At 46.7% G+C, this 27,939-nt stretch overlaps 4 protein-coding genes across 6 annotated transcripts; 1 reads left to right on the top strand and 3 right to left on the bottom strand.

The window, feature by feature from the left end:
* Window positions 1–239: 239 nt before the first annotated feature.
* LOC6594723 (transcription factor che-1) lies at window positions 240–8,644 on the bottom strand. The gene is made up of 5 exons (XM_002019372.2): window positions 7,797–8,644; window positions 2,441–2,590; window positions 883–1,619; window positions 695–791; window positions 240–619 (listed from the first exon to the last, which is right to left on the bottom strand). The coding sequence occupies exons 1-5, from the start codon at window positions 7,990–7,992 to the stop codon at window positions 483–485; spliced, it is 1,317 nt and encodes a 438-aa protein (XP_002019408.2). The 5' UTR covers window positions 7,993–8,644; the 3' UTR covers window positions 240–482.
* Window positions 8,645–11,063: 2,419 nt separating this feature from the next.
* On the bottom strand, window positions 11,064–16,791 carry LOC6594724. Its single transcript, XM_002019373.2, has 9 exons — window positions 16,684–16,791; window positions 15,445–16,488; window positions 14,413–15,357; window positions 13,372–14,348; window positions 12,893–13,296; window positions 12,621–12,834; window positions 12,356–12,553; window positions 11,925–12,293; window positions 11,064–11,859 (listed from the first exon to the last, which is right to left on the bottom strand). The coding sequence occupies exons 2-9, from the start codon at window positions 16,373–16,375 to the stop codon at window positions 11,731–11,733; spliced, it is 4,167 nt and encodes a 1,388-aa protein (XP_002019409.1). The 5' UTR covers window positions 16,376–16,488; window positions 16,684–16,791; the 3' UTR covers window positions 11,064–11,730.
* A 777-nt stretch (window positions 16,792–17,568) lies between these two features.
* LOC6594465 (glycine receptor subunit alpha-4) lies at window positions 17,569–19,860 on the top strand. 2 transcript variants are annotated; one of them, XM_002019374.2, is made up of 6 exons: window positions 17,569–17,966; window positions 18,098–18,281; window positions 18,339–18,648; window positions 18,798–18,932; window positions 18,991–19,370; window positions 19,428–19,763. In XM_002019374.2, exons 1-6 carry the CDS (start codon window positions 17,854–17,856, stop codon window positions 19,575–19,577), a joined length of 1,272 nt encoding a protein of 423 aa, XP_002019410.1. In that variant the 5' UTR covers window positions 17,569–17,853; the 3' UTR covers window positions 19,578–19,763. The 2 variants fall into 2 exon arrangements, with proteins under 2 accessions (XP_002019410.1, XP_026841259.1); XM_026985458.1 differs by having other exon boundaries at window positions 18,991–19,860.
* Window positions 19,861–19,969: 109 nt separating this feature from the next.
* On the bottom strand, window positions 19,970–27,296 carry LOC6594466 (myotubularin-related protein 13). 2 transcript variants are annotated; one of them, XM_002019375.2, is made up of 11 exons: window positions 27,028–27,296; window positions 26,818–26,937; window positions 26,658–26,761; window positions 26,223–26,549; window positions 25,195–26,160; window positions 24,123–25,132; window positions 22,490–24,069; window positions 20,822–22,415; window positions 20,626–20,750; window positions 20,480–20,562; window positions 19,970–20,419 (listed from the first exon to the last, which is right to left on the bottom strand). In XM_002019375.2, exons 2-11 carry the CDS (start codon window positions 26,870–26,872, stop codon window positions 20,327–20,329), a joined length of 5,937 nt encoding a protein of 1,978 aa, XP_002019411.1. In that variant the 5' UTR covers window positions 26,873–26,937; window positions 27,028–27,296; the 3' UTR covers window positions 19,970–20,326. The 2 variants fall into 2 exon arrangements, with proteins under 2 accessions (XP_002019411.1, XP_026841254.1); XM_026985453.1 differs by having other exon boundaries at window positions 22,490–24,051.
* Between the last annotated feature and the right edge of the window lie 643 nt (window positions 27,297–27,939).

Raw genomic sequence — 27,939 nt, 5'->3', positions numbered from 1 at the left:
TGGTATGGTGAGTCTTCCCTTATAATATGTATGCGCATACTAAATTTCGAAATCTTCTTAAATCTGTTCCGTATCTTGCTTTGTTTTGTTTTGTTTGTACATTTACTTTCCTCTCCGCTCCTCTCATATACTCTCTTTATATAATTTACTTAACTTTTGTGCGAAAATCTCAACTGAAAGAACTAAAGCTAAAGAACTGAAAGTGTCGTGAACAAAATCGTACTAATACTTGCAAATTGTAAGTATAACATCGTTTTTTTTTTATTCAGAGGGTTATCTGTTATTGTTATGGGAGTTGGAGTTGGGTGACGCTCAGCAGGACCTTCGATAAACTCTTTAACAAATTTCAAAGGCGGCACAGCTGCTGCCAGCACCGTACGATCCTCACGAAGAAGCTTCTTCAGCAGGGTGCTGCCAACATCTGGGCCGCCTTTATGGCTTGAAATTTGTTTGAGAATTTACCAAAAGTCCTTGTACGATCCTCAGGAACCATGTAGTGCATTGCTCTGTGCATTGTTGCCACCGGATCCGTTTACGTTCTGCGCCGATACCTCGGACTTGACGCGTCGGGCAATATGGGAGCGCGTATGCTTACGTAAGTGATCCTTGCGGTAGAAACCTAAATGAAAAAGAACAGCGAATTAGATACTCAGTTGTTTAGTTATTCAAGTCGTGTAGTTTGTGGCCCTCGTACCTTTTCCACACTCAATGCAGACATGTTTCTTCTCGCCGGAATGGATAACAATGTGCAGAGTGAGCTGCTCCTTGCGCTTGAAGGACTTCATGCAGATCTATTGTTGGAATAGTCAGAAGTTATATGACAAATCAGTCAAATGAAAGCGGCAAAGCCAAAGGGGAGAATCTATCAATTGAAAAACTTGCATTGCACACATGAGGCCTGTCCGGTATGTGGGACAGCTTGTGCCTGGTCAAGTGATCCTTGCGCTTGAGGGCCGCATTGCAAATGTCGCAAACGAAGCGTCGCTCCACGGCGTGCGAGATGACGTGCTGCTCGATTAGACTCCGGTCTGGGTACGCCATTTGACACTCGGGGCAGCAGTAGAGCGTGGATCCGTCCAGCGCTTTCGTCTCTCGGATCTCGCCTGGCTTCGGGCGCGGCTTCTTCTCCTTTGGTGGTTTCTTCTTTTTGGTTTTCTTGCCAGTGGCCGTGGTAGTGCCCCCACTCGCGTTTGTGGTGCCCACCGACCCTGAGCTGGACACCGCCCCGGCTCCACCGTTGGTGACCGCTCCATTGGCATTACCGTTGACGCCATTGCTGGCGCCGTTGGTCAGCGCGGCGCCATTCGCGTCCGTCATATTGGTCATGTGCCCGCCGTGCTCCATGCCCACCAATCCGCCATTGTGGTGGCCTCCGTTCGCACCGTTATTGCTGGGCGTCAGGGCGACGCCTCCCAGCGCCAGGCTGGCCAGATTCGTGCCATTCTTCAGGACATCGCCGGAGGATTCCTTCTTGATGGTCTCCGAATACTTGAGGAAGTGCTGTATGGAGATTGGCAGTGTTGCGGAAAGCAAGTGCGATGAATAGTCCACAGTGTTGGCCGTGTTGGCCAGCGTCTGCCACGACTGATTGACATTCTGTAAGATCTGCTGGTTGAGAACTGCACAAGAACGGGAAGAACAGAACGCTTTAGTTCGTATCAAATCAAATCAAATCAAATTTCATCCTGCACCTAAGAGCTTCCTTCCTGCCTTCATAATATTCTTGGACTCTGCTACAATTACAACAAGAAGAAACCTACCCCAACAACAATTTTCTTCACCTTGACGACCACCCCATCCCACCCTAGCCCGGAGACGGGAGGCGGGAGGCTGCGTGGGTGGTTTACTCGGGGGGCTTCTATTTTCTTAATATGTAATCCCAGGGATAGTAACCATTTACTCCCAAGGCCACAGCACCGCACCAGCAACAGCAGCGGAAAGCCTACTTTTTCCTGTCCCTCCCTCCCTTCCGTCGCTTCCTGCCTCCGGCAAAGGCAGTGGGCAAAGCTTTCATTTGAGAGGAATTTCCCGGAGCCAGATTTCGCATTTACAGAATCGTAATCAAAATTATAAAATTATATCCACTTGTAGGGAAAAAGTATGCTACGAAATCCCCACACAATGTCCCAGACAGGCACGGGCAGGCCCAAAAACATTTATAAATAACGAGAAGCCGAAGCGAAGCTCATGCATGTGCCCGAAGAATAATGTGCGTCCTTGAAATACACATATACCAACCCAAAAAAGACTACGTATGTATACAGAATACAGTATATAGTACATGCCCCATGTGTATGTCCGGGTGTGTGCCAGTCCCATGTACGGCTCAGCCTCCCTTCCCACCCACAACCGGCACTGCTGTAACTGTTAATGCTACCCACAGCAGGATTGTTCGACCGATTTTCCTTAGCTCCCCCCACCCCCCACGACGACAACTCACCTTCTTCCCGGTCACGTTCGATTTTTGGATGGATTTTACCCTTATGATCGGCTGCAGCGGCTGCATTCAGAAAATTTAGATCACCCTGCGGCTGTGAGGAGTACGGTATGGATATATTCTGGCCATATTGCATGTTGTTTGCTGCCGAAACTGAAAAGACAAAAACGGAATTGGGGTTAACCGGATGAACAGAACAGGAGACATTCGGGCAAATTGGGCAATCGAAAAATTCATCAGAGTTTGCATTTACACATCTTGTTGTTGGACTGGGAGGGGTTATCTATCACAGCCTGTATATAGTACTATATAGTATATAGTATTTAGTATAGATTTAGATTTAGGTATAACTAGCACTCAGAGCAATCCAATTCGATTTCGGACCGGCACTCGCGAGCTCCACAACGCACACAACTGGCCGACTAACTACAACTGACTGCCGCTGACTGCTGACTGCTGACTGGGGCTCTGGCTCTGGCTCCGGCTCTGGCCTGAGAGCTGACTAGAGTTTTCCCGGCGGCGGCTCCTTCTCCGGCTCCTCTAGCTCTCAGCTGGCAGCCGAATAAAGATCGGGTGCCGGCACAAAACCCAACAACAACAACAGCAACAAAACAGAAACGAAACGACCAAAGTAACGACGATATGGCACGATACATGAACATAAGAGAGTACGCATGTATTCGTGGGGAACGGAACGTACATACATGGCCAAGTAAATGCATCGCTCGTGTGTGAGTGCGGTGTGTAGGCCGCCGCCGCCGCAAAAGCTCTCCTCCGTATACACAGACACATAAATACACCAGCGAGTGTAGATGTTTATGTACATGTCCATGTATATGTAGTTAACAAACGCTATTCTCTTCTGTTCCTACTCGGCGCGGTGTCGAGAACGTGCGTGTGCCTGGCCGCCTGCCTACAATTGTTGTTGTCTGCCTGCTGTCGTCGCCTGCCTCTGCCTCTGCCTCCCCCCCTTCTGCCAGACGCCTGCCTGCCGTCTGCCAAGGCCAAATTTTCACACACAGACTAACACACACTGACGCACGGCGTAGACCCGTACACACGTGTTTTCGGGTGCCCCGACAACGCATACATAGGAAAAAGGAAATTAAAACTGAAACTGAAAATGCCGGCCGCGGTGCGGCGCGGCGCGGCTCGGCACGGCCTCCTGCCAACCAGCAAACGCGCACACGCCTGAATGTATGCCACAGAAAAAACGTTCCACCCGCTTTTTTCCAGTGGGTGTGCATTTTTTACTTTTCTGGGCTCTCCTTCGCCGCCTTCTGAAGCATTTCTCAGCCGGGTGCTCGGTTTTAAAAATAACATTTTCTGGCTGTTGCCAATTGCCTTGTTTTACTGGCTTATACCTTGTGGCACCTACAGCTACAGCTTCCTTTTCGCCAGTACTAAGGGCAAGAAATACAATATGTATGTGCACATCTGATAGATACTTTCGAGCATAAGGCTGGACGGGAATGACAACATCATTATCATCGTAATATAAATACAATCAATAGAGAGGGAAGTGTGGTAATTTATTTGTTAAGACTTTTCTAGGCTGTCCTTTGAATAAATTAGCCAGCGACCTTGAGCCATAATGTATTCCACATGAATAGGTGCCATACTCTGGAAAGCTCTATTAATGAAGGATAATTGCATTTAGAACTCCGACAATCTGTTCCTTTAAAAACTCCATATCTTTAATCAGAAGTTCAAATGTTATCAACGAAGATGAGTGAAGGAGAAGAGACTACAATGAAGCCATAGCAACAACACAAAATAGGAGGCATGGCATGCGTGGACGGGAGCCGGCATGCGTTGCGTTGCGTTGCTCATAGCATTTCACTTTTCACTTCACTTTCCCATGAAACAGGATGACGATGACGACAACATAGAAGAGAACATTGTCGATGTCGATGTCGGTGTCGGTGTCGCCTCCGTTGTTGCCATTTTGCCGAGCAACGAGTTAAAGTCGGTGAAGTTGAAACAGGGGCCAGGCCAGCCGAAGGGAGAGTAAGAGCGAGGCGCCCCAAACTGAGAACGGAGTACGGAACACGGAGCACACGGAAAGAGAAAGAGAGAGAGAGAGAGACCCCATACAATGGCGGGCTTTGACAGTTCAAGTGGGGTTCCTGGGCGGATCATTCACATCAAAGTGGAACAAAATGGAAAGGAATACGCCATTAGGGGGATGGGCGATGGTTTGGGCGGGGGGGGGGACAGGGGCTACGATTTGGAAAACATGGCGGATGGCGGTTATCTGGACCTATCTATGTATGTCTATGTGTGTCGGCTGTAGTGACGGCATACATATAGATGCTTGCATTCGTGTGTGTGTGGGTGAGTGGGGGTGTGTGTGTGTGAGAGGCAGTGAAAGCGATGAGAGCGCCCGCGCCAAAAACACAGAGAGTGAGGGAGTGATATGGAGAGAGAGAGAGTGGCGGCCGCGTGACAGAATGAACGAAAGAGAGTTGATACTTGAGAGAGAGAGAGAGAGACCATCCCATGGCGTGGTTAGGAAAAACTGCAACCCCTAGAGTTGGGCGAAATTTGACCCGAAGTTTGCTGCGGTTGTTGGTATGAGAGTCCAATGTTTGAGGAAAGGCTGGGTGGGGGCGGGGCGGGGAGGGGATACACGGCGCCAGTAGCAGGGTTTAAGTCATCAGCGCGCCAGCATGACAACAACGATTCTATGATTCTCCAGCCGCTTTAAGTCTTAAAGTTATTCGGTAGAATGGGGAAGAACTAATCATGGAATACTGATACTCATTTACTGATGAAAGGGGTGGGGGGATGGGGGATGGGTGCTGGGGTGGTCTCCTTCTCTTCCTCACTGCTTTATCATGCGCACATTTTTAGTGTTGCATACATCCCGGCAACGTTGGGGGTGTAACCAGCCGCCACCATTCACACTCTGGCATATGTACAAATGTGTGTACATAGGTACATAAAAATGCAAATGGTTTATGGCCTGGGTGTCTGCGTTGGCACATTAGACCTCCCCCCCCCCCCCCCCCCCCCCCCCCGCCCCCTTGTTGTCCTCGACAACAAGATACCCGTTGGTGTCCGGTAATATGTACATACAATCCACAATTTAACGAGTGCCAACAGATTTACTTAAGCCGCTTAGTAGCTGTTGTCTTTCCCAATCGCGGGCCATAACTTTATTTGCTCAAGATGTAGAAAATCCTCGCTTTATTCCGAGAAAATGACTCACGCGTGTTTTCCTATCTCGGCCACACCATCTTCTATTGAGGCGAGCGGCGATATCTGCATATTTCCCGGTAGCCTAATAACAATTTTTACAACCGAAAAGCGACGACGAAACTACTAGATATTCGAATGCATCTGCATGGAAGATAGCTACCGGCGCTGCCAGCGATAATACAGCTAATAGGCGACGGGAAAACGCAGTAGCCCGAGTGCCGGGCCGGCGTCGACGTGGGACAGTTTACCTGCCGCCTGCATGGGATCAACCACAGAGACGCACAGGCAGAGGCAGAGGCACACGGACTGCATAGATTACGTACAGCTATATGTATGTATATAAAAGAGAGATAAAAGAGCAGCCCACACGCACGCACACCAGCACAGGCATTTTCCTGTTATAGCAGGTAAAAGAAAAATACAAAAAAAAAATAAAATAAAACGCTAAACTGGAAATATAATGCGTAGCTCAAAAGCCGGGATCAATGAACCTCGGGAGCCGTGGAGTTTGGGTCTGCGTTTAGTTCTTCACTTTCCAATAAATGCATACAACATATGTCCGAGAGCAGAGCCATTGTTGCCATAGCAAAAATAAATTATGAAATGTGTGCTCTGAAGGATGGGGGGGGGGGATGGTGCGATGCCTGGCCGGGGAATCCAATTATGCAAGAAAATGCAACTAATTAGAATTGATAAGGAGATGGAGATGGAAATGGTTATGGAGAAGAAGTGGGGGTGATTGGAACTAGGATGCCTGGCTTGCCCTATGTATTCGCGTCACGAGCGCAGGAAGGAAGGGAGAGAGGTGAGCAATTGAAGGCCCAGTAGGGGTTGCATGGTGGTCGGTCGGTCACACCCTTCCACAAGAAATATTGCAACTTGGCAGGAAGTCAGTGCAATTAAAAAAGCAATAGCAGGCGCTTTTTGGTTGGGGGTTGTAAACTGTGCTCACACGTACGTACGTACGGTATGTACATACATCTGTATACTGTCCTATATGTACCATACGCGAGTGTGTGTGTGTGAGTGTGTCTGTTTAATTGTATTTTCTATGTATGTGCTTAAGTAGCTGCGAGAGAAAAACCCACCCCGACCAAACAACAAAGTGAAATGCAGCAAATTCAAAAGTTATTTGAGTTCATTGCATTTTCAAGCCAAGCAAAACACACAGCAACACACCAAGAAAAACTGGCAGCAGCAGCAGCCACACACACACACACACACTCGCCCATTCGCACATTCGCACACTCGCACTCGCAAGCTTACACCCACTAGCCGAAAAGGGGGTGGGTGGTAATGACTCAAAACATAGAGTAGAATATATATATAAAAAAAAGAGCGCAAAACAAAAACAACAAAAAAAAATCGTTATATTCTGCTTTGATGACAGGGTATAAGTCGTCGTTCCGTTCCCCGCTCACCAACCCCCAATTGTAGTGCGGTTTACAAATTGGACTAGCCCTCGTATGAAGATGTCTACTAGTGCTATAAGGGATGGGGGTGGAAATATATCCATATGTACACACACACACACACAACAAAAGTGTATGTTTGTATGTGCACGAAATGATTCTTCCTTTCACTTGCAGTTCCTCGAAACTAGAAACCTGCAAGCGATGCGGACACAAAACGGTCATAATCTTAAAGCGAGGCCTAGACCACAATAAAGAAGCGAACCAAAAATTAAAGGTCCTCTAACCTGGACTCATTCGGATCCAATCGAATCTACCAAGCATAATACGAAAAACAAACGTAATTCCCTATATAAAATATCCAACAAAACAACAGTCCAGCTCAGTTCCGTTCCTTCCATACCATCGATACATAATACACCGAACCGAAGCGTTGTGTAGGGCATAGAGGCAGGCGGGTATAAGCGGCAGCCGAACATCGTCGCTGCCGAGTGAGAGTGTATGCCCTGACGCTATGACGCTGGCGTCGGCGGCGGCGTCGCCGTTGCCGTAAACGTCGCCGTCGCTGCTGCTGAACTGCTAGCAGCGGGGCGAAAATAAATCGATAAAAATAAAATAAATTTTTAGTGATTATGTTATACATACATACAAGCACGCACACATACACGCACTCATACACACTCACACTCTCGCACAAGCACGTGCATGCTTGCCTCTGTATGGGAGTTGGTATATGCACTTACCGTTGGCCACATTCTGATTAAAATGATTGCCATTGGTCTGATAGCGCTGTACATGATTATCGGATCCTGCTGCGGCTGCAGCGGCTGCTGCGTTCGCAGGCGGCGTTCCAAATGCACCCGGCGTTTGTGCATCAAATTTAGCGGCAAATTGATGTATGCCAGAGAACGGGCCACCAAACGCGGAGAAATTCATCATAGCAGTTTGTCGGGTCGGCTATCGGTTGTCACGGCGGGATGGGGACGGGCGGCGGGGGGGTCTCGCCTCGTCTCGGCAAATAGCTTGTATAGATCTTGTATTCTCAAATCGGTTTGCTTCACTTATCCGTTACACTATAGTAGATATATGTATGTATGTATATTTTGCACAATTTACACAACGCGATCCCCGATCGCTATTAAGCCGAAACCAGAGACAGGCACAGGCACAGGCACAAGCACAGGCAATGATGAAACGGCAACAACGGCTACGGCGCGACGGTGATGTTGATGACGATGACGCTGAACTCTATGCGGCAGTTTTCCAAGAGTGGGTGGTGCTAACTTTTCTTGTTTGTTGTTGTTTTCTTGTTTTATTCTGTTGTTGGTGGGGGTTGGTTTCCGTTGGTGTGGCGTGGCGTGGCACACACACACAAAAACTAATGCAAACACACGCTCGCGTTTACACATACACACACACACACGCACACACACAGTCGCAAACGCGCGCGTATGAGCGCACAATTTTATGCTGTGCTTCGCTTTTTCGGGGGTAGTAAAGTGTACAACTTTCAATTTCGTTTAAACTAAACACGCACACACCCAAGCAGAATTAAACTAAAATCTCGCTTCCAACCGGCTCGTCGAGGCTCCGAATTCAAACTAAAAGTAACATTACAACGAAAGAAAGCGGAAACACTGGGGCAGGCAACACAGACACAACGCGGACGGCGGCAGCGACTGCGACGCAAATGACAGTGACATACCATCGGCTGTTACTCGGGTATATTAGGCCTGTTCGATTTGTGCACATGAACGTGCGGAGCCTGAAAAAGGGAACAATTTTGAAACATGCCCCGAGTGCGTGTCCCTCTAGCCGTTTATTTATATTTAAGCCGAAGTGATAATTCCTGTTTTGAGCGTGGCATATGTTGGGATGGAGGCAGGTACTCGGTATGCAGCCGTCGAATAGACCTTACACTTATTTCTTCGTCGACTGCAGCATTCTTACATGTTTGTGTTAGTTCGCTGAGTATCTATGTGTAGTGTGTGTATGTGTGTGTGTATGTAAGCGCGCATGTTGTGTGCCGCTTTGAGGGTGGAAGTTTTTCTACTTCTCTGGAAAATGCGCGTTTATTTGTACGTTCCTTACATTTTGCTGCATTGAGCGTTGGGCATATGACACTTGCCCAACCTCTCCTCTCGATTAGCCAAATGCTAGAATTAGTCCGCTGCTGAATATCTTCTGTGCAAGCGAACTGCAATTTATGTTGGAACTGACGCAGTCGGAGCCACAGACACAGCGAGACACGAAATTCGCTGTAAGCTATCAGGATGAAAACCGGTTAACAGCATAAAAACTGGTTTTCGACTGAGATGAGCTACTTTTTTGTTGCTGCTGAAGCAAAAACAATGAATTGACAACAGCGCCAAGCAGGATGACTTTTTGAATGTGGATTTAGTTGTACATTTGCGTTTCGTTTCGTTTCGTTTCGCTTCGAATTAGTATGTTGTGTGGTTTATGAACAAAAAATATGCAGGACATGAGTCAGAGATGTATTTATGCTCTCTGCTGTCTTACCAAATGTTCACAGATCGCCCAAAATGCACTGTACATGAAATTATACCTCTATATGGCGACATTATTCAGAGTGCATTCAAAAGTCGGTGATATCTGAAACAAGAAAACGCACACACAATGCGCCTTGTATTTTTATTTGGTTTTCCAACTTTTTGGGGTTGTGTGGTATTGCTGTGCACTTATACGTTTACATGCGAGCGCACATACATACATACGGTGTGTGCATGTATCTGGGATCTGTTTGCCTAGAGAGACAGAGAGAGAGAGAGAGGCACAGAGAAGAGCGAGCATTCTCGGGCGCATTGCTCTCGTTGCATTTGATTCTGCTGCTGCGTTTGCTCGCCAATGCTTGTATTAATGAAAGTGAGTCCAGCAGCAAAAGAAAGCATGAACACAGCCAAGAGCCAAGAGCTGTGTTCTCTCTCAAGCGTCCGCAAGTGTTTTAGCTTTTCTAGATCCACTGCATCTGCATACGTTGGATAGGATCAAGCAATCAAATATGGAGTTGAGTGTTTTAGACTGCCATACATGCATACGTACATAAATACATGCATGCATTTATCGGTATTGCTTATTTGGGAACACGAATATATGCATGGGCTGCCAATTCTTTGAACTTGTTGAAATTAATATCCAAAACGTAGTAGCGCATATTCAAGTCGCTGCGACTGGAAATTCTCTTTATATGCTCAAATGTGTGTGTACGTACATATGTATGTTTGTATGTATATTTTTCTCATTCTTGTTTTTTCCTGTTGCAGTCTTGTCTTCTACTCGTTTGACTTATTAAGAGGGTTGGAGTTTTTTACGTTTCTCTCCCATTCTCCTTATTCCTCATTCTCTCTCTCTCTCTGTGTGTTTTTTTCTTTCACTCTCTCTCCCTCTCTCTTGGACGATTGAATGCAATGCTTTGTTTAGCTTGATTTTTGAGCTGCAACTGTTACATACATATGTACATATGTATGTATGTATGCATGTACATTGTTGTTTATAATGAATTTATATCCACATTTTCCAATTATAATAATTATTAGTTTTGCTCATCAGGCCGCATAAGTGTACGAAATGATGTCGGAAAGTTTCCGTGTTACTCGATCACCGGCACTGGGTGCTGTTTAGTTGTGGGTATATACATATGTACATATGTATGTATTTATATCACATGTGCATACATATGCATATACATATACATATATATGTATGCATGTATGTATGTGTTTATGAAATATGAGTAAAATGTACCTGCAGGTATGTACAGGCACACACTTAACTCGTATTCCTCTTCAGCATCCTCTCAAGACCCCCATTTCGAGAGGCATGCATGTACATGTGTACAATACATATGTACCCACTCATACTACCATACCATACCCCCCCTTGCTGCTGCAGCTAATACCCGGCCTAGAGAAAAGGAAGAAACCTCACACTTGCTCGGACAGCTCAACACATCATTCAAAGAGCTTAAGATACAATAAAAATTAGGTTCATAATCACGTTTATTCATTTTATTAATTATTATGAGTTTGCGGCAAAGGTTGAGCTGAGGCTGGGGCAGAGTGCGTGAGGGGGCAAGGAATTTAATCTTTGCTAATTGAAAAAGCATTGCATGCATTGAAATGCGGAATTCTGTAAAAAACCAAATCCAATCCCCCCCGAAATATAACATATTATACTGTACTGGACATAACAGTAGACCATCCTTAAACCAACAACGACCAGCGATTCCATACAAAATATTATCATATTACCATCAGCACCATGTAGCTTCTTTTACGTATCGTGTTTGTATATTTATCAAAGGTAAGAGTATTTAATTTAGAAAACAAATATATTTAACTGAAATACAACCTAGGAAAATGATTAGAAATGTTTATGTTTAATATCACAAAAATATACATACAATGTAGATATAACAGCGCAAATCAATGGAAATACATGGTCAAGCGAAGGCAGCAGGCAATTCAAAAATCATAATACACACAATACCGACTACGTACGCATATAAATACTAAGTTATTTGTTCTTTAGCTAGTTTGAGTATTCTGGATAGTATTTTTAACACTTTAGATATACCATAGGTAGTATTTATGGAAATAAATTTTGTATAGGTTTGTAAATGGAGTATATATGTACTAAATGTGGTATAAGCTTTGAGCATTAAGCGTCATAACCCATTGCCGCCGATAGCAAGGGCTCCCATGCTCGATTGGTGTCTATATAGAGAAGGGTGCACTGCTCGGCCAAATCTTCACCATCGTCCAGTATTGTTATTGGAAAGAGATCGTTCTGAAAGTGGAACGAAATGATGCAATCGGTAAAAGAATCAGGCTATTAGTCCTTGTGTGACATACATTCTTTGCCTGCCAAAGCTGTTCCAGTAATCGCAAAAATCGCTGCATTTCCATGCTGCTGGCAAAAAAGATTACCAAATCATCGAGACTCTCCAAGGGCGCCTCCTGGCACGAAAACTCCAGTATGCACCACCAGGTCTCCGCACGCGAGGTTATCTTAATGCCAGTCATGGCTTTGATGTCCCCACACGTGAGTATCGCCAGACCAGAGTTCTTTCCATATACACTACTCATTCGTTGAGATTTTCCCGGAGAGGACGTATTTTCCTTAGACATATCCGGATCGTTTCCATTCTTTGTAGGCGTGGAGCTCAGAGAAGAGAAAGACCGCTGAGTCCCCCGAGTCGGTGTACTCATTGTGGAGCCCATCTGCAAGAAATATATTAATATGGTTATTATTTACAGCAATTTACGATATTCCGATCACGTACCAGGCTACTTGTTTCAAAAACACTCAACAGCTCTTCTTCATATAAGAGTTGTTTGGTTTGTGGAACCACGTTGGTATCAACTTGATGGATAAGTGGCCTCAAGGGTGCCGAGAAATCTTCACGCAAGGTTATCAAGTGATTTTCCGTAACGATTAGAGTACAGCCCAAGGTTTTGTGTTTCTCTTGCGGTATCAAATGCTGGAACGAAATAATATTATTTAACAGATTTAAAAGTAAATTCTCACTGTATTGTATCATGACTTACGCCAGTGGCTGACTGGATAAGGGCTTGCAACCATTCGGATGCCACATACTCATCCGGTGCGGCCATTTGGAGGAGTTCACCCTTTAACATAATCTCAAAGCAATGGGGGCGCTCGGACTTGAGAGTCCGTCGGGCACCTTGACACTCGGCAAGAGCCATGGCCCAACTAGGACGCGTCTGTGTGGAGTCGTTGAACATATACAAGACGCCGGCTCTACAAAAAAGTATTACCATTTCAATAATTGATCTCTAAAACGCCTCAGAACACGGACTTCAATGAAAAGTATCCTGCCTGCCAGTAGACCCTGCTCGCTGCTGTCGTGGTTGCTGTTTCCTTAAACCGGCGGTGCATGAGGAATCCCTTAATAGATGGCCCCAGTGGCTCACCAGGTGAATCTGCTCTTAGTGCATCGCCAGCTGGCACATTGACAACGGCATAGAATAGCCAGTGTTCGTCGTTGCCCACACAGCTGTTGGCTCGAACAAAAGCCTGCAGCGGGGCCAAATGCTCCAATGTCAGTTGACCCACAGCCGGTAGAGTGGCGCCGCTGCGTCTGGCACAAAGCTCCAAATTGGCAACTAGGGATCCTGCTGGATATGGTCCACCTGCCAGTAAAACCTGCTGCATGTCCCGCATGCTGTTGCTCAGTAGAACCGTATTGCCGAAGGGACCCATCTTAAAAAAGGTTAGTTCGGATTATAATCCAGATACAATAGTAGTAGTAGATGTCGCAACGGATTCTCTTCTTACCAAAATGACATCCAAGTCTTTGTAGGCCAAAACGAACTTGGCACAGAGACGAACCTGATCTGCCAGATCTGCCACATACAGTGTCCTGTCCGTCAGCAGAACCAACACTGGGGTCATAACACCCTCGCTGCTGTAACCCGTATAGAGCTTGAATACCTTCAAAAGCTGCTCATTGGAATCTTTTAAATTAAGCAGACTTCTTCCATGAAACAAGTCAATCGATATTTCCCCGATGCCAAGCTCAAAGCTGGATACACTCTCTGGCGTATCCGTGTCCAGGCTCACAGCCAGCTCACGGCGCGGGGAATTCGTTCCACACATTTCAATCTCCATTGCGATCTCCGCATTTAGGTCGTCTATTAGCTCATAGTTCTTGGGTCGCGCCCCCTTGACATAAAGCCTCTGTTCGCTCCGCAGTTTATCCGCAAAGAAATTGTTCTTTCGGATGGAGGTTTCTAGTATTTTCTTCTGGGTGACATTTCGTAGGAATCGATTGATTAATGAGGTCTTGGCTGCGGGGGCTGGAGGTTTCAGAAGATGAGCATAGTCCACATCGGTGTAGTCAACGATCACCAGATCACTGTCCATGGAACGCTTGTCGTTTGTCGTATCTGTGGTGGTTATGGTAAGTATATCATCGTATTCCTCGCTCAGAATGGTGCTTTTTGAGTCGCGTCCACTTCCGCCAGGGCCGCCGCGAGCTGCCAGATAGCTGTTCGGGCTGTGAAGGCTACGACTGTGGAGCTGCTGCTGGTCGTAGTATCGAGTCGGCAGCATTGGCTGGCCATGTTTCTTTAGAGGAGAGGCCAGATGACGTGAATGGCGATCTGTATTATTCGGTTGCTGGTTGGATATTTGGTGGTGGCTGCTGCTGTTGTTGGTGGAACTTGTAGGTTCCGATATGGTGGATGAAGAGTGATTTCTGTACATCTTACAGCTGGAGGGCGCTTGTTGTTGTGGCTTAGACATTTTTAGAGCTGTTAATTACATTCAACATTAGATGAGATTACAAAATTGGTTTGGACTTAATTTATTTCTTACTAGTACAATCATCTGGAGTTGGAGCTGTAGATAGTGCTAGGGCTGGGCCTGGGGCTGCTTTTTCCTCTGGCCTTTCAACTGGAGTTCCGACAGCACTTGTGCTTTCCTTCAGGCTGCGAAAGAAATTACTAAACGTCTTAGCTATGGGTGCATCCATGAACGACTTCTTGATCTGATTAGCTGCTGGCTCGGCTATGGGTGTGTTTTGCTCCAGCAAACTGGCTACGCTGGAGTGGCGCGGAGCTGTGTTGGAGAAGTCTGGCTGCGGCTGCCCAGCCCCAGTCTCGTAGGACACGCCAGTGTGCTCGAAGACAGTGCTTTCGCAGTTGATAATAAATTTGCTGCGGAATTCATTCGGAATGCTGCTTATGGCGGCTATGACTGTTTCCTTATCGAACTCCTCCTGACGTTGTAAAGTGTGCGATGGTCTTGTCTCTGTGGGCGAGGCTTCGATTGAGCTATCATCATTCTTATGCCGAAGCTGCTCATCTACGTTGTGCACAAATTTCTTAACCGACTGTGTCTGCTTATTGCCATCGAGACTTTTGCTCAGGAATGGCTTGGCTTTGAGCGTGGGCGACTCCACGATTGCACGATTTGTTTTGGCTTCCAGCGTGTTCTCCAGTTCTGGGACGCACTCCACCACCGCCTGTAGGTCCTCTGACCCCTCGGGCACACCGCGTTCCGGCAAGGGCATCGTGAATATACTTTTCAAGGAGCCGAATATCATTTTGCTGCTGTTGTCGATTAGTTGATGCTTAATGTCGTGCACATTAAAGGTCTTGACGCGGCCATTGAGATCTTGTTCCAGAATAATGTTTGTCTGACGTTTGGTTTTCTTAAGGCAGCTGGACTTTGGCTTTTTCTCCTTATTCCAAACTGATTTCATTGTGGGACCACCATCGGCATCGCCAATGTTGGGCTCCGAGTAGTAGCAGTTGTCACCTGTTCGATAGAGATAGAGATAGAAATACGAGTGAGTATGAATCCTAAGTTATCTGGAAGGGGATCTTCTCTTGTCTTTTGTCTTACCAATCAAATTATTGTTTGCATTACTCATGCCGATGCAATCGCAGGAGCTGCTCTTCGCCTGCTCGTATTGTTTTCGATTGGCATTGGAGTTCTTGTCCTGTTCATCGGAATCCAGGCTGGAGTTGGAGCTGCTGCAAACGCAATTGTATAGGACAGGCGCTGCCTGCTGCAGCATTTTCTGCCCAGACGGGGTATATTCGAACACACCCGATGAGTCGTACTGCAGGCCAACGGGCTCATTCGTATCGAACATGTCCGTGTTCACGTAGTCCAGCACATCCGAACAGGCATTTCTGTACACCAAATGTCGTCTGCGACCACCTCCACCACCGCCGGACATTGCATCTTCACCATCGCCATCATCATAATCTCTGCCAGCTGCAGAGATCTCATTGGGTCCCTCAAAACGCTCTCGCTCCGGGCACCAGGAATACCGGCCGGGGGCACCTGCCACACCCGCCGAGTTTGCAAAGGCCAGCTTGCGGCCGTTTTTGTACGTTATAAAGCCATGCTCTATGTGAATGTTGTCGGTGCGAGTGTTCTTCAGAATATCCTCGTGAAAGGACACTCGCTTTTTCGGGGCTTTTGATGCGGACGAAGTCTTGTGCACCTTTCGCCTGTACACAATTTTCTCAGTGGTGTCAAAGGTCGAACAATCACTAGTTATCATGGACTCAGCCGGTGCCACATTGGAGTTGGGGTCTATGGAAGGTAGCTGGGGGGAAGGGACTTTCAGCGGTCTCGAGTTCTCCTCATAGGAGCACATGGACTCCAGCATCACATCGCTGTTCTCGGAGTCGAGCAACTGCACCCCTGAATCACTGGGTGTTGTGTCCTCCAGGGTGCTGTTGATGCTGGAGCTCATCTTGTCAACGGGAGACACTTTATTCATGTTGTTGTTGGCTTTCGGTGAATCCATCATTATATCCATTGTGGTGTGGTGGTATTTAAGGTCGCGTCCGAGTCCGATTCAGATGGTAACAATTTTCACATGCACCGCACCTCTTGGAAATGTCTGGCTGTTGTTCTATTTTTCAATTCCACCTTCAACGAAATTTAAAACGGTATGTATCTTTACTTTCTTGCAATTAATCAATATCCACAAGTTGCACAATGCGCCGCAGCAGTGGACGTGGACCCTGCACAGGCGGACAACAAAGGAGATGAAGTCACCTCCCACCTCTCCACCCGAAACGACACGACACGGCAAAATATTTGCGTGCAGATTTAGCCACTTACCTTCACATTTGTTCATCTCTCCCAAGCTTTTCCGAAGCGTGTCTTGAATTTTAATGCAGGTAGTATTGGTTAGTAATTTCTAGCTTCGCCCCATTTCGTACATTTGTTACATTTAAAAATTTCAAAAATCAATATTTTGGGACGTCGCTTGAAACAGCTGTTAGTGGTAGGGCTGCAAGCCATCGCTGGTTTTGCAGCCCTGGTTAGCTGGGATGTCGGATAACGGCAAACATGAAATCTTACAAGGTGGCAACGCCAGTTGGCGGCTCGTTTGATTTTCATTCTTTCAAAGTGCGTAACTTCGTGCAACTTAAACTTTTCTCTTGCCTTGCATGATATATATAAATATATATATCGGTTAATTCTTTCTTCCATAATTCTTTTGCCAGCAGTGGCAGACCAGAGATGGCTTGCAGCCCTGGTTAGCGGGGATGTGAAATAATGGCAAACATGAAATCTTACAAGGTGGCAGCGCCAGTTGTCGGCTCGTTTGATTTTCAAAGTGCGCAAATTCGTACAACTTAAACTTTTCTCTTGCCTTGCATGATATACATATACATATCGGTTAGTACTTTTTTGCATAATTGCTCTGCCTGCTGTGGCAGACCAGAGATGGCCTTGCAGCCCTGGTTAGCGGGTATGTGGAATAACGGCAAACATGAAATCTTAAAAGGTGGCAGCGCCAGTGGGCGGCTCGTTTGATTTTCAAAGTGCGCAAATTCGTACAACTTAAACTTTTCTCTTGCTTTGCATGATATATATACATATATACATATCGGTTAATACTTTTTTGCATATTTAAATGAAATCCCCTGTCGAATGTCTGTCGCCCGTTACGCATAATTGTTCTGCCTGCTGTCGCAGACCGGGGTCAGTTGTCAATTTGAAAAGTAGTGTGTGAGGAATGCGAATGAAACCTTAGAAATTAATTTATCACACTTTTGCAGTGCCGCCCCGCCTCGCATTCGTGTAAATAACTTTGTTTTGCTACAAAAGAACCATAAACCAAAGAAATTCCCAGCATTTATTGCATAATGCGATCAGGTTTATTTTAATAAATTCGGAAAATTCGAAAAATGACATGGACTGCAGAGAAATGTGTCGCAAAACACTGCACTACATACTCGTATTACCTACTATTAAAATTCAAAGTTAAGTTGTGCGTTCATAATGCAAAAAATTATTAATCAATTGGGAAAATACAAATGCCTGATTGCAGTCGCAATCATTCTGCATATAGTCGAGAAATCGATTTTGCTGTGCAATTGTGTTCATGGTTTCAGGTAAATACTCGTACCCGTACCATACCCAACCTAATGGAATGAAATGGATGGCCAACCATTTTCATCAAAAGTTCTCTACAAGGTTGTCTGTGTTGTGTGCAGCATATAAGCTCATTTTAATCTCCTTGTAGAAACAATACGGAGAGCGCCGAGCTGGTTTCCCATTACGAATCGAGTCTATCGCTGCCCGACATATTGCCAATACCTTCGAAAACATACGATAAGAATCGTGCCCCCAAGCTATTGGGTCAGCCAACAGTCGTTTACTTCCATGTAACCGTACTCTCCCTGGATTCAATTAATGAGGAATCCATGGTATGTGTTGACCTGTCTCTTTTTTTGTCATTGATTTCGGATTTCTGATTTCTGTAGACCTACGTGACGGACATATTTCTTGCACAAAGCTGGCGCGATCCTCGACTAAGATTACCCGAGAACATGAGCGAACAGTATCGCATCCTGGATGTGGATTGGCTGCACAGTATTTGGCGGCCCGATTGCTTTTTTAAGAATGCGAAAAAGGTCACTTTCCACGAGATGAGCATACCGAATCACTATCTTTGGTTATATCATGACAAAACGCTGCTCTACATGTCGAAGCTAACGCTGGTTCTGTCCTGTGCCATGAAATTCGAATCCTATCCGCATGACACACAAATCTGTTCCATGATGATTGAGAGTTGTAAGTGGCAATATCTAGAATAATTCCTTTGTTGCTCTGTATTGTATGTATGCTCTGACCTTTGCCCTTTTCTCGCCTTTTATTCAAATCTATTTGTGCACATACGAGGGTTTTGTTTTCGATAATTCAAAATGAGTTTCGAATTGCAGTATCCCATACAGTGGAGGACTTGGTCTTTATTTGGAATATGACCGACCCTCTTGTGGTGAATGCGGAGATAGAGCTGCCACAATTGGACATTTCCAACAACTATACGACGGATTGCACTATAGAGTACTCAACCGGTAAGCCCCTGGAACTAATTCAATGATATCGCAGGTATTTATATTGCATTCCTTTCAGGCAACTTCACCTGCCTAGCCATTGTGTTCAATTTGAGACGACGTTTGGGCTACCATTTATTTCATACATATATTCCCTCTGCTTTAATTGTGGTCATGTCGTGGATATCCTTTTGGATTAAACCGGAAGCCATACCGGCTCGAGTCACCCTCGGCGTAACATCCTTGCTCACACTGGCCACTCAGAACACCCAGTCCCAACAGTCGCTGCCGCCCGTGTCGTATGTCAAGGCGATAGACGTCTGGATGTCATCCTGCTCAGTGTTTGTCTTTCTATCCCTGATGGAGTTCGCTGTTGTGAACAACTTCATGGGCCCCGTGGCCACCAAGGCCATGAAAGGCTATTCGGATGAGAATATAACTGATATGGACGACCTAAAGGTGAGTTGTTGTTATACTACGATAGATATACAATGGCTTCTAGCTAATGCTTTACAGCATCACCATCGTGAATCGATCATTGAGCCTCAATACGACACTTTCTGCCATGGCCATGCTACAGCCATTTATATAGATAAATTCTCGCGCTTTTTCTTCCCATTCTCGTTCTTCATACTCAACATTGTCTACTGGACAACGTTCCTATGATGAATGATGAATGATGAACGAAGAGACGATGTACACTGCAAACACTTCGAAGCGATAATAAACACCAATCAAATACCAAGCGCATTTGTTTAAAAATGTATATTATATCGTTTTTAGGCCACAAATAATTGCATTAAAAATATGTATTATATATTGATTTACTATATGTATATGGTAATAAATAAAGCAAAGCGTTTAATCATACATACATAGGTTTAGGTTTAGTTTAGGTTTAATTTAATGGAAGCAATTCTGAAATTTCAACTCATTTCAATTGCGCAACAAAGGTGGAATATTCTTTGGTAATTTTACTATATATAGATTTATATTTATGCACATATGTAGCTTTAGCTGGCTATATATATATATATATATCAAAAATGTATATAAAAATTGTTGCTGGGCTGGCGTTTTTCCCTTTTTATGATTTATCATTGTTATATCGTTTTTTGTATAATCACATAACTTTATAGGTTCTTCACACATTTACATTTCGCATAAGTTATAGATCTTGTTGCTCGGCTAACAGTATTTGTGTTTGATGAATATGAACGAAGGAAATGCTAAGGTATGCAACATATGTTTCGTTATGATATGATACACTACACAGAGCCAAAGTAAGGAAATTGATTACGCCGCACACGAACTGGATTATCCTATAACAAAACAAAAGATTCGGCCCACAATAGAACGGAAATCCACACATAGATGGCACCAGCATCCACATTGCCTTTCTTTCTTCTCTTTTTTTATTGCAGGCATGCCTGCAGCTTTTCTATCCATTCCTGTGCCAGATTTGCATTGACCGCATAGAAATTGTAGGTGCGCTTCGATGTTTTCAACTGAAAAGGGAGTGAGGATTAACACAAGTTTTTATAGTTGATTTATAGTGCGAATTTTACATCGAAGAATCCCTTTTCGTCCACGCCCTTTGCGCCAATTTGTGCGGGTTGTGCGGCAGTCACCGACTGCACCTCAGCCAATTCTACAATGGAATCCAATATTTATCCAACGAAACAATAAATATTACATTTTGTTCCCCATTTACCAATAATTCCCTTTGGAGCGGTATCCTCTGATGTGTCGTAGTAGCGCAGTTGATGTTTAATCGAGTCAAGGACAAACCAGCGCTGCTTCCATCCCTTGAGCAATGCACCACGCTTGTAGAGATGGCTAAAGGGAGATAAGATCGGATAACATATTACAAACAAAATCAAGATTAAAGATCATTTTACAGAACTCACCCCTCGTGAGTGCGATTTTCAGCCACGTTGCTACTAAATTGATTGTAAAAGTGATGACTGGATGTCCTCGCAGTGGTGGCAGCACTTGAGGCAATGCTGGCCGTGTCACCCTGAGACATATTGACATTCGGGGCTCCGACAGCCCCGTCGATGGCCTTGTACTTTGTGCAATTCTTCATCGAGAGTTCCGTGCACTTTTCGTGATAGGAATTACCACAATCCATGCAGCGATATCCGACCGGGCCCCAAAGCAGCTTTGTGCAGTGATTGCAGTTTGTGGGCGTCGTGTATGGATGCTTCTCGAAGCGGTGCGGATGGAAGTAGTTATCTTGATAGCCCGCCAGTCGACCCTTCATTATGATTTCCAGCGTAGACCGCTTGTGCTGATGCGCCTGGACAAACATGCTGCCGAGCGACGCGTTGTGGGGTATTGGCTCCATTTTCGGAACCACCAGGCTGTTCCAGACCTGTAACCACTTTTGCGGCAAGTGTCCGCGTTCCGTCTCCGCGTGCTTGACCTCGCTCAGCAGGCACACATAGGCATTGGGATTGCACTTCTCCATGTTGTCGTAGCCGGCAGTAATAACCGTACGCTTGCCCCTCATTTCGGACAGATCGATTTCATCATCCACGGTGGTGACCTCCAGATCATAGGGTGGTCCCTGGGCCAGTTCCTCGTTGGTGTAGTAGCTCCACAGGTCTAGAGCAGCCACATTGTTTTGCGGACGCAGCACCATGTCCTTGTCGGGAGAGTAGAGGAAATTGTAGAAAATGGCCGTCTTGTTGTGCTGCCTCTCTATGTAGTCGAAGATGGAGTGGCCGATGCGGTTCAGCTGCGTGGGGGTTCGTGGGTTTCGTAGGTCCAGGGGATACACACTGCACTCGTCATCTGAGCCATTCGACGCGAGGCCACTCACGCCAAATATATTCTTTGCGTTGAGCGATCCTCGCTTGTCCTCCATGGCGGCAATCCCCGAGTCCGAACGCTCCAGTTCGCAGTCGAACAGAAACGTGCGAAAGCGACACGACACCACATGATATGCCAGGAATCTCAGGTAGAAATCATTGAACTCAAATGCCATTGGAAACTGCCGCTGCAGCTGATGGACCACATCCAGGAACTGGAGAAATGTCGGGGCAAAGGCAATGTTTGTGTTGGCGTGCGAGGGTTTCAGATTACTGCGATGCGCGAACCGATGGCCAAAGGCCAGCCACTCCTTCTCCACCAGCACTCGGAAGCCGTCCAGACTGCGGTAGTACGGATCCAGGCAGAGCTGTGCTATCGAAGACAACTGGGCGGTCACATCGGAGCCATCCTCCAGAGACAGCATCACACTGCTCTCCTGCAGGTCGATGAGGTCCACAACAGCGCCAGACAACTGCATTAGCGAGGAGATTTGCTGCAGCCAATCGGACTGCTCCACCATCTTGGCAAAGCTCTGGCCATCGGCATCGTTGGTATTATGCGAGGGCATGCAGGCCCGTATAAGTTTCTTAAACGACGGCCGCGATTGCCTGATGTCTGGATAGTCCACGGGAATAAAGTCTGCACAGTAGTCGACGTTCAGATTGGATTTGGCCTGCGATTTTTCCCCTGCGAAAACAAGAAGAAATGTGTCACAATTTGCTTAGATTCACTTCATCTAGGGCAATGATTCAACGACTCACCCAGAGCATACAGACGCATCTTGCAGAAGGCTTTCGCGGAGGTGTTGGCTGAGTTTCCCTTAATTGTGCCACTCTTGTTTGCCCCACTGGACTTGCTGCCATTGCTGACGTCCAGGTTGTTTTTGTGCTTGCGCGTGAGCTCCGGAGTGAGTGACGGACGATCGTCGGGCGAGCCGTGTCCGTGTCCAAGCAGGGAGCTCATTGAGAGATTCATGCCCGTGTACTGGGTCAAGGGCATGGGCGCTACCTGGGGCATCGTATTGATCAGAGCCAGAAAATACTTGTCCTGCTCGGGGAAGTGCGTTACGTCGTGATGGATATTGGCATTGCCGCCAGTGGTGTTCTTGAGCATTCCAATGACGGACTTGCTGTTCGGCTGGGCTCCTCGGATGAGCAGTGCTCCGTTCTCATGCCGCCAGGTGGGCAGGGGTATGCGCTGGCCCTTAAAGTAGCGCCCCAGGTGTGTAATGGCTGTGTCGCTGCACTGGACGGGCGACACAATGATGGCTGGGTACGAGCGACAGGTGGAGTAGCTGGCATTGACATTGCTGATGCGGAATCCACGCTGGGACTCTGCATCAAAGCCGAGTCGCTTCCAGTCCAGCACATAGCTGCGCTCTCGCATGCGTTCCACGTCCTTTGTGGTCAGCAGTCGGGGCAATGCATTATTCTGAGCCTCGAATTCATCCCCGTCCTCCAGCTCATCGTCAATCGATTGTGTTTCGGCGGCATCTGCTCCACCGGCCAGCTCGTAGTCTGTCACAAGCTTACGCTTGGTCTGCTGCTTCTGCTTGAATCCAGCCTTCTTGGCCGTGCGCAGCAGTGTTTTCTTAGCGAATCCCTTGAGCGTGGAGTATTTCTCCTTCGTTTTCAGTGGGGCCACACCTTGGAGCATGGTGCCATACGACTGAAAGGCAAAGTACTCGAATTCATCGAATGGATGGCGCGCCTTGCTTAATATCTTGCGGAAGTTTTCGATCTGTTCAGGCGTCACCTCCGTATCGAATGCCACCTTCAGCAGCTGAAAAGTACTGGAGCGCAGCTGCAGGCCCTCCGGCAACGTCTGATCCAGATGGGCCAGGTAGAGCACTGATATCTTCTTTTCCTTCAACAGGGACGAAATGGGAAAGGATCGGACTATGGTCTGCTCGCAGAAGAGGGGATCGCAGGGCGAACCTTTGAACACAACACGATAGTTGGTGAGAAACAGAGCTCCTTCGGCGGGTATGAGGCACTGCGTATCATCCTCGCGGCCATCTGGCATGAGGAAGCAGCGCAAGTGGTCGGTCACCAGCTCCTCCCCTGGCAGCAGGCAGGGCGTTTGGATCTTGGGCTTCTGGACATGCGGATGCCGCTTGGCCTCCAAATAAACTGGCTCCAGGGATTCTATATGCATGTGCACCACCCCCGGCACCATGTCGTGCAGATTACGTATGTGCTCCGATGTGACGCCCCCCTCTGTGCAGACGCAGTCAATGAAGCGTGAAATTGTTTTTCCAACCGTAACACCAATTTCCAGGGCATCGTTCTCCTCGAATCCTTCGTCAGAATGTTCGCTCAGACTGTGGGAGCCCAAAATACTGCAACAGTAGCGCATTATTGAGATGGAAACAATTAAGTAAGGGGCACCCACCTGTTGGAAACACTCTGATTTTCCTCCAAGCGAAAGGCTGGCTTCGGCTTGCTGGCTGCGGCCACATTGACGTCGAGTGGTATCAGCAGGGAGACCATTCGGTTGGCAAAGTGTATTGCCTGGCTGTACAAAGTGGACTCCTCGGACTTGGCCAGCTCCGCCTTTTTATCCTCCTCGATGGTGGGGCTCTTCCGCAGTTGTTCCGCTGTAATCTCTAGGGCCGTGGGCTCCTCCAGAGGCACCTCGTCCAGCACACAGTTGGCTTCCTTGTGGTGCTCGTTCTGGCGCCGCTGAAGCAGATACAATGCCTTGATCTGGCCCTGTACGTCCTGGTAGAATGTGGATTCCCAAAACTGAAGATTCTTCCATATTCCATGATCCTGTATCTCTGTATATGCAAACTGAACCACGCCCGTGGATAGCTTTCGACAGAAAATGGTAGACATGGGCAGGAGCGCAGCCGCCACTGTGTATTCATCCACGCCAGACGAGTTCTGCAGCGCCTTGTTCATGAATCTCAGCACCAACTCGAACTGCTGATGGTCCAGGATCGCTTTGTTGCCATGCACGTAGCCAAAGAGCTCCCTGCAGAGGATCAACCTCGCATCTCGATGCTTGAGCGTACGCATAACAGCGGGCAGCAGCTTCCTGGCATCTGCGATCCGATTCTCAAAGATATATGACACACAAGTGCGCAGCACCTCCAGTCGACGGGCCGAGTTCTGCACATTTGGACGCACATCTAGAGCCTCGGGCAGCCTTGGTCCCATGGGAATGATCCGATGCTGATTTCGCGTAACATGGAAGCGCTGTGCCCCGCCATTCTTTCGGATGCCCTCCTGAATAATCAACTCCACCTTTTCCACACTTATGCGCGGAAAAGAGGGCTGATGTATGCGCTGAAAGGCTCCCTCCGGTGGGCGCAAAACCTTCTGCGCATAATTGCTGTGCGCAAAGGAGCTCTCATTATCAAAGAGAGTGCGTCCCAGTTCCTGGATATGTGGTATTATCTGCAACAGAAATATTCCAGTTGGATTTAGCAAGGCTCTCCTCTCCCAACTTCTCTACTTACGAGATTCCGATTCTGAGCTTCCAGTTTGAGCAGCTCGTTCATTGAGCTGTAGAGTTCATCCCACGCATCTGAGGCACGCCAAGGGGGTCCTCGCTCGTTGACAAACGTCGTAAAGAACATGCTGTCCAGGACGCGGAACAGGAACTCGCTCTCGATCAGATCGCGAGCGCCCAGAAAACCAGCTTTGTGAAAGGTGATGACCGTCTTCGGATGGATCCGAATTATGGTCAGGCAAGAGCGATAGCCTTGCAGCAGCTGGGCGAAAAGTCGCATGAAAATGGCACGAAGTTCCTTGTCGATCTGGGCATCTGTCTTGGCCAAGACGGCCGGGCGCTCTTGGGTGGGAAACGCGAGATCCGCCTGCGCCAGGTTCGGGAAGAGTATCATACTGAGCAGATTCTGCGTCTGCTCCCACAGGGGCGATGGCAGAATGGGCACTGGGGGTGTGAGGGCTTCTGGAATGGTAACGAGACCGCCGTCTAAATCGACGACAATTACATCCAGGAGATCCGTAATTTCAGTTTGCAGCGAGCTGTGTACTCCCATAATGAAGGGCGTGGGCGTGGACAGGACTTCGGTGAGAGGTGCCGGCAGAATGGGTATGTAGACGTGCGTGTATCGAAAGGGGTACATCAGAGCCACCAAAGCCTTGCAGCTCTCCGTCAAGTGCCAGTAGCATTTCGAGAGGAAAAGGATTTTGTTTTCGGTCATCACCGCGCAGAGCAGTATGAGGACATTCTTAATGCCAAGTTGCTTGAAAAGAAAGTGCACGCCACTCCCGGTCGTGGGCAGCGAGGAACTTTGCGGCGGCTGAAGCGATTGCTTGTCCCCTGCTCCAATCGAGAACCTGACTTGCGGCCCTCCCGCGGGCGGCACTTGAATGCACCCAAGGATGTTTCCTATCAGTGTCTCCATGGCATACGACAAATTCTCAATGTACACCGTGTACATCGTCCCCAGGCAATTCTGCAACAACAGAAAATAACGTTAAGACTGTTGTGTGTTGAGACTTTCAGTCTTTTCCTTACTTTGAAGGTCTCGGCACAGTCCAGGCGCGATATGAGCACCAAACACTTTGGGGCATACATGACGCTGTGGTGTGTATTTTGAGATGTCGCTTCAGCGATAGCCGAACCCGATTCCAGCGAGGCTACCGCGCCCAGCAGCCTGCTGCTGCTGCCGCCTATGGTCTCATCCTCATCGTCGACGCTTCTGGTCTGCGTGATGGCCAGCGTCTCGTGAAAGCTCAGGCACGCACAATAATGCTTATTGGCATCGATGTCGGTGAGAACAGAAATGAAAAATTTGGGCTCTTGTTTTTCATACGATAAATTCCATCCCAGGGGCTGGCAGAACTATTGCAAAAGATAAAATATACAGCCAGTGTGTATCACTATCACTATTTCTGTATGTATTTGTATGTGGAACGAAACGAAAACGAAAGAAGGAAATACAAGACGCACCCATTCAATGCCGTCGATAAACGGAGTGTCGGACCAATCTTTCTCGGGAAAGCGTTGAACAATTTTTCCGCATATTGGCTGCCCACACACATTGCTGGCAGTCTCTGCAACGAAAATATGTCACTTTTTATATACTGTATTACTAAACATCTGTACTTACTCTCTTTATCGCTGTCGTAGCCAACAATTACAAAGTAATCAGCAAGCCGGGACATCTCGAAAAGCACATTGCCGGTCTATACTGACCCACCTGACTTGTTATTTCTCTTTAAAGTCGAACCTATGGAGTAAATAAGTAACAAACATAAGAAAAACCAAATGTTTTATGTTGTTTTCACATAATCAGGTGCTTAGGCCACCACACACATACACAACAGAGCGAGCGCCGTCTCGTCTTCAATTTTGCATCATCAAAATGACCAAATTAACATTCACTAATCGAAGCACGTAGCTGGGCTCTCGGTTTTGGCATAAATTATAGCCCACATCGACTGAGGAAATTGTTATTGCCGATTCTCAGAGTCTTCCACTGGTTTATATTCTTTCAACTTCTTTTCAACCACACCCCGCCACGCAAAAGACCTACGGTGCACGCTACATTGTGCACACGCCAGCAAATAGAACACAACACACACAGATCTGTTAACGCACGTGCTGGAGGCGGCTGACTCTATCAAAATGAGCGCAGTTCTAACAGTTTAATTATAATAAATATTATTAATAAAAGATACAATACACAGATGACAACAATTTTCCAGCACTGGTTGAATCAGCTGATAGAAAATACCAATTTCCCAAGTCGGTATTTTTGTGGTGCTCTCATCACTAGTCGATAGTATCGATAACCGTTTACCCGGTTGACAAGAATCAAACATCAAAATTGGCGGAAAACAATTAACCCAAGGGGGTATTTTAATATTCCACTGAAAATAATATAAAAATAATAATTTTAGCGCAGTTCAGGTGAAATATATCGTGTTTTTTTTTAAGTTCAGACGAAAGATGGCATGAATCTACAAGAAGAATTCACAATCGTTAGTATTTTCCGCCATATGCCTCAAGTAGTTAAACTATTTAAATAGAGGGGGCTTAAGTGCGCTAAGACGCGGGTTAAACAAACACAAAGCAACAAGTGCATTAATTGTTTATTTAGTTTAACGGTTGCGAGTGTTCAAAAGTGTGAAAATGGAAACCATTTGGTTGGTAAAAGTGATTTTCGAATTTGGACGCAATTTTCACATGCAATTTGTGTTACAATTGTGCCTTATTTGCGTGCAATTTG

The sequence above is a fragment of the Drosophila persimilis genome, unplaced genomic scaffold (genome assembly GCF_003286085.1).
Source record: "Drosophila persimilis strain 14011-0111.01,24,50 unplaced genomic scaffold, DperRS2 tig00000000-arrow-pilon, whole genome shotgun sequence".
Lineage (NCBI taxonomy): Eukaryota > Metazoa > Arthropoda > Insecta > Diptera > Drosophilidae > Drosophila > Drosophila persimilis.
This window is presented reverse-complemented; position numbering and strand designations above follow the sequence as displayed.

What these genes read in the sequence shown, in the direction of transcription:
- LOC6594465 (XM_026985458.1), top strand. Translation starts at nt 17,854, where the DNA reads ATGCAAAAAATTATTAATCAATTGGGAAAATACAAATGCCTGATTGCA. An exon ending in CAATTAATGAGGAATCCATG is followed by an intron (nt 18,282 to 18,338) that starts GTATGTGTTGAC and finishes TGATTTCTGTAG; the next exon opens with ACCTACGTGACGGACATATT. An exon ending in CACTATAGAGTACTCAACCG is followed by an intron (nt 18,933 to 18,990) that starts GTAAGCCCCTGG and finishes CATTCCTTTCAG; the next exon opens with GCAACTTCACCTGCCTAGCC.
- LOC6594724 (XM_002019373.2), bottom strand. Translation starts at nt 16,375, where the DNA reads ATGGATATAATGATGGATTCACCGAAAGCCAACAACAACATGAATAAA. An exon ending in AAGACTTGGATGTCATTTTG is followed by an intron (nt 13,297 to 13,371) that starts GTAAGAAGAGAA and finishes ACCTTTTTTAAG; the next exon opens with ATGGGTCCCTTCGGCAATAC. An exon ending in TTATCCAGTCAGCCACTGGC is followed by an intron (nt 12,554 to 12,620) that starts GTAAGTCATGAT and finishes ATTTCGTTCCAG; the next exon opens with CATTTGATACCGCAAGAGAA.
- LOC6594723 (XM_002019372.2), bottom strand. Translation starts at nt 7,992, where the DNA reads ATGATGAATTTCTCCGCGTTTGGTGGCCCGTTCTCTGGCATACATCAA. An exon ending in TAATCAGAATGTGGCCAACG is followed by an intron (nt 2,591 to 7,796) that starts GTAAGTGCATAT and finishes TTGTCTTTTCAG; the next exon opens with TTTCGGCAGCAAACAACATG. An exon ending in CGAACGTGACCGGGAAGAAG is followed by an intron (nt 1,620 to 2,440) that starts GTGAGTTGTCGT and finishes GTTCTTGTGCAG; the next exon opens with TTCTCAACCAGCAGATCTTA.
- LOC6594466 (XM_002019375.2), bottom strand. Translation starts at nt 26,872, where the DNA reads ATGTCCCGGCTTGCTGATTACTTTGTAATTGTTGGCTACGACAGCGAT. An exon ending in GAAAATCGCACTCACGAGGG is followed by an intron (nt 20,751 to 20,821) that starts GTGAGTTCTGTA and finishes ATCTCCCTTTAG; the next exon opens with CCATCTCTACAAGCGTGGTG. An exon ending in ACGAAAAGGGATTCTTCGAT is followed by an intron (nt 20,420 to 20,479) that starts GTAAAATTCGCA and finishes CTCCCTTTTCAG; the next exon opens with TTGAAAACATCGAAGCGCAC.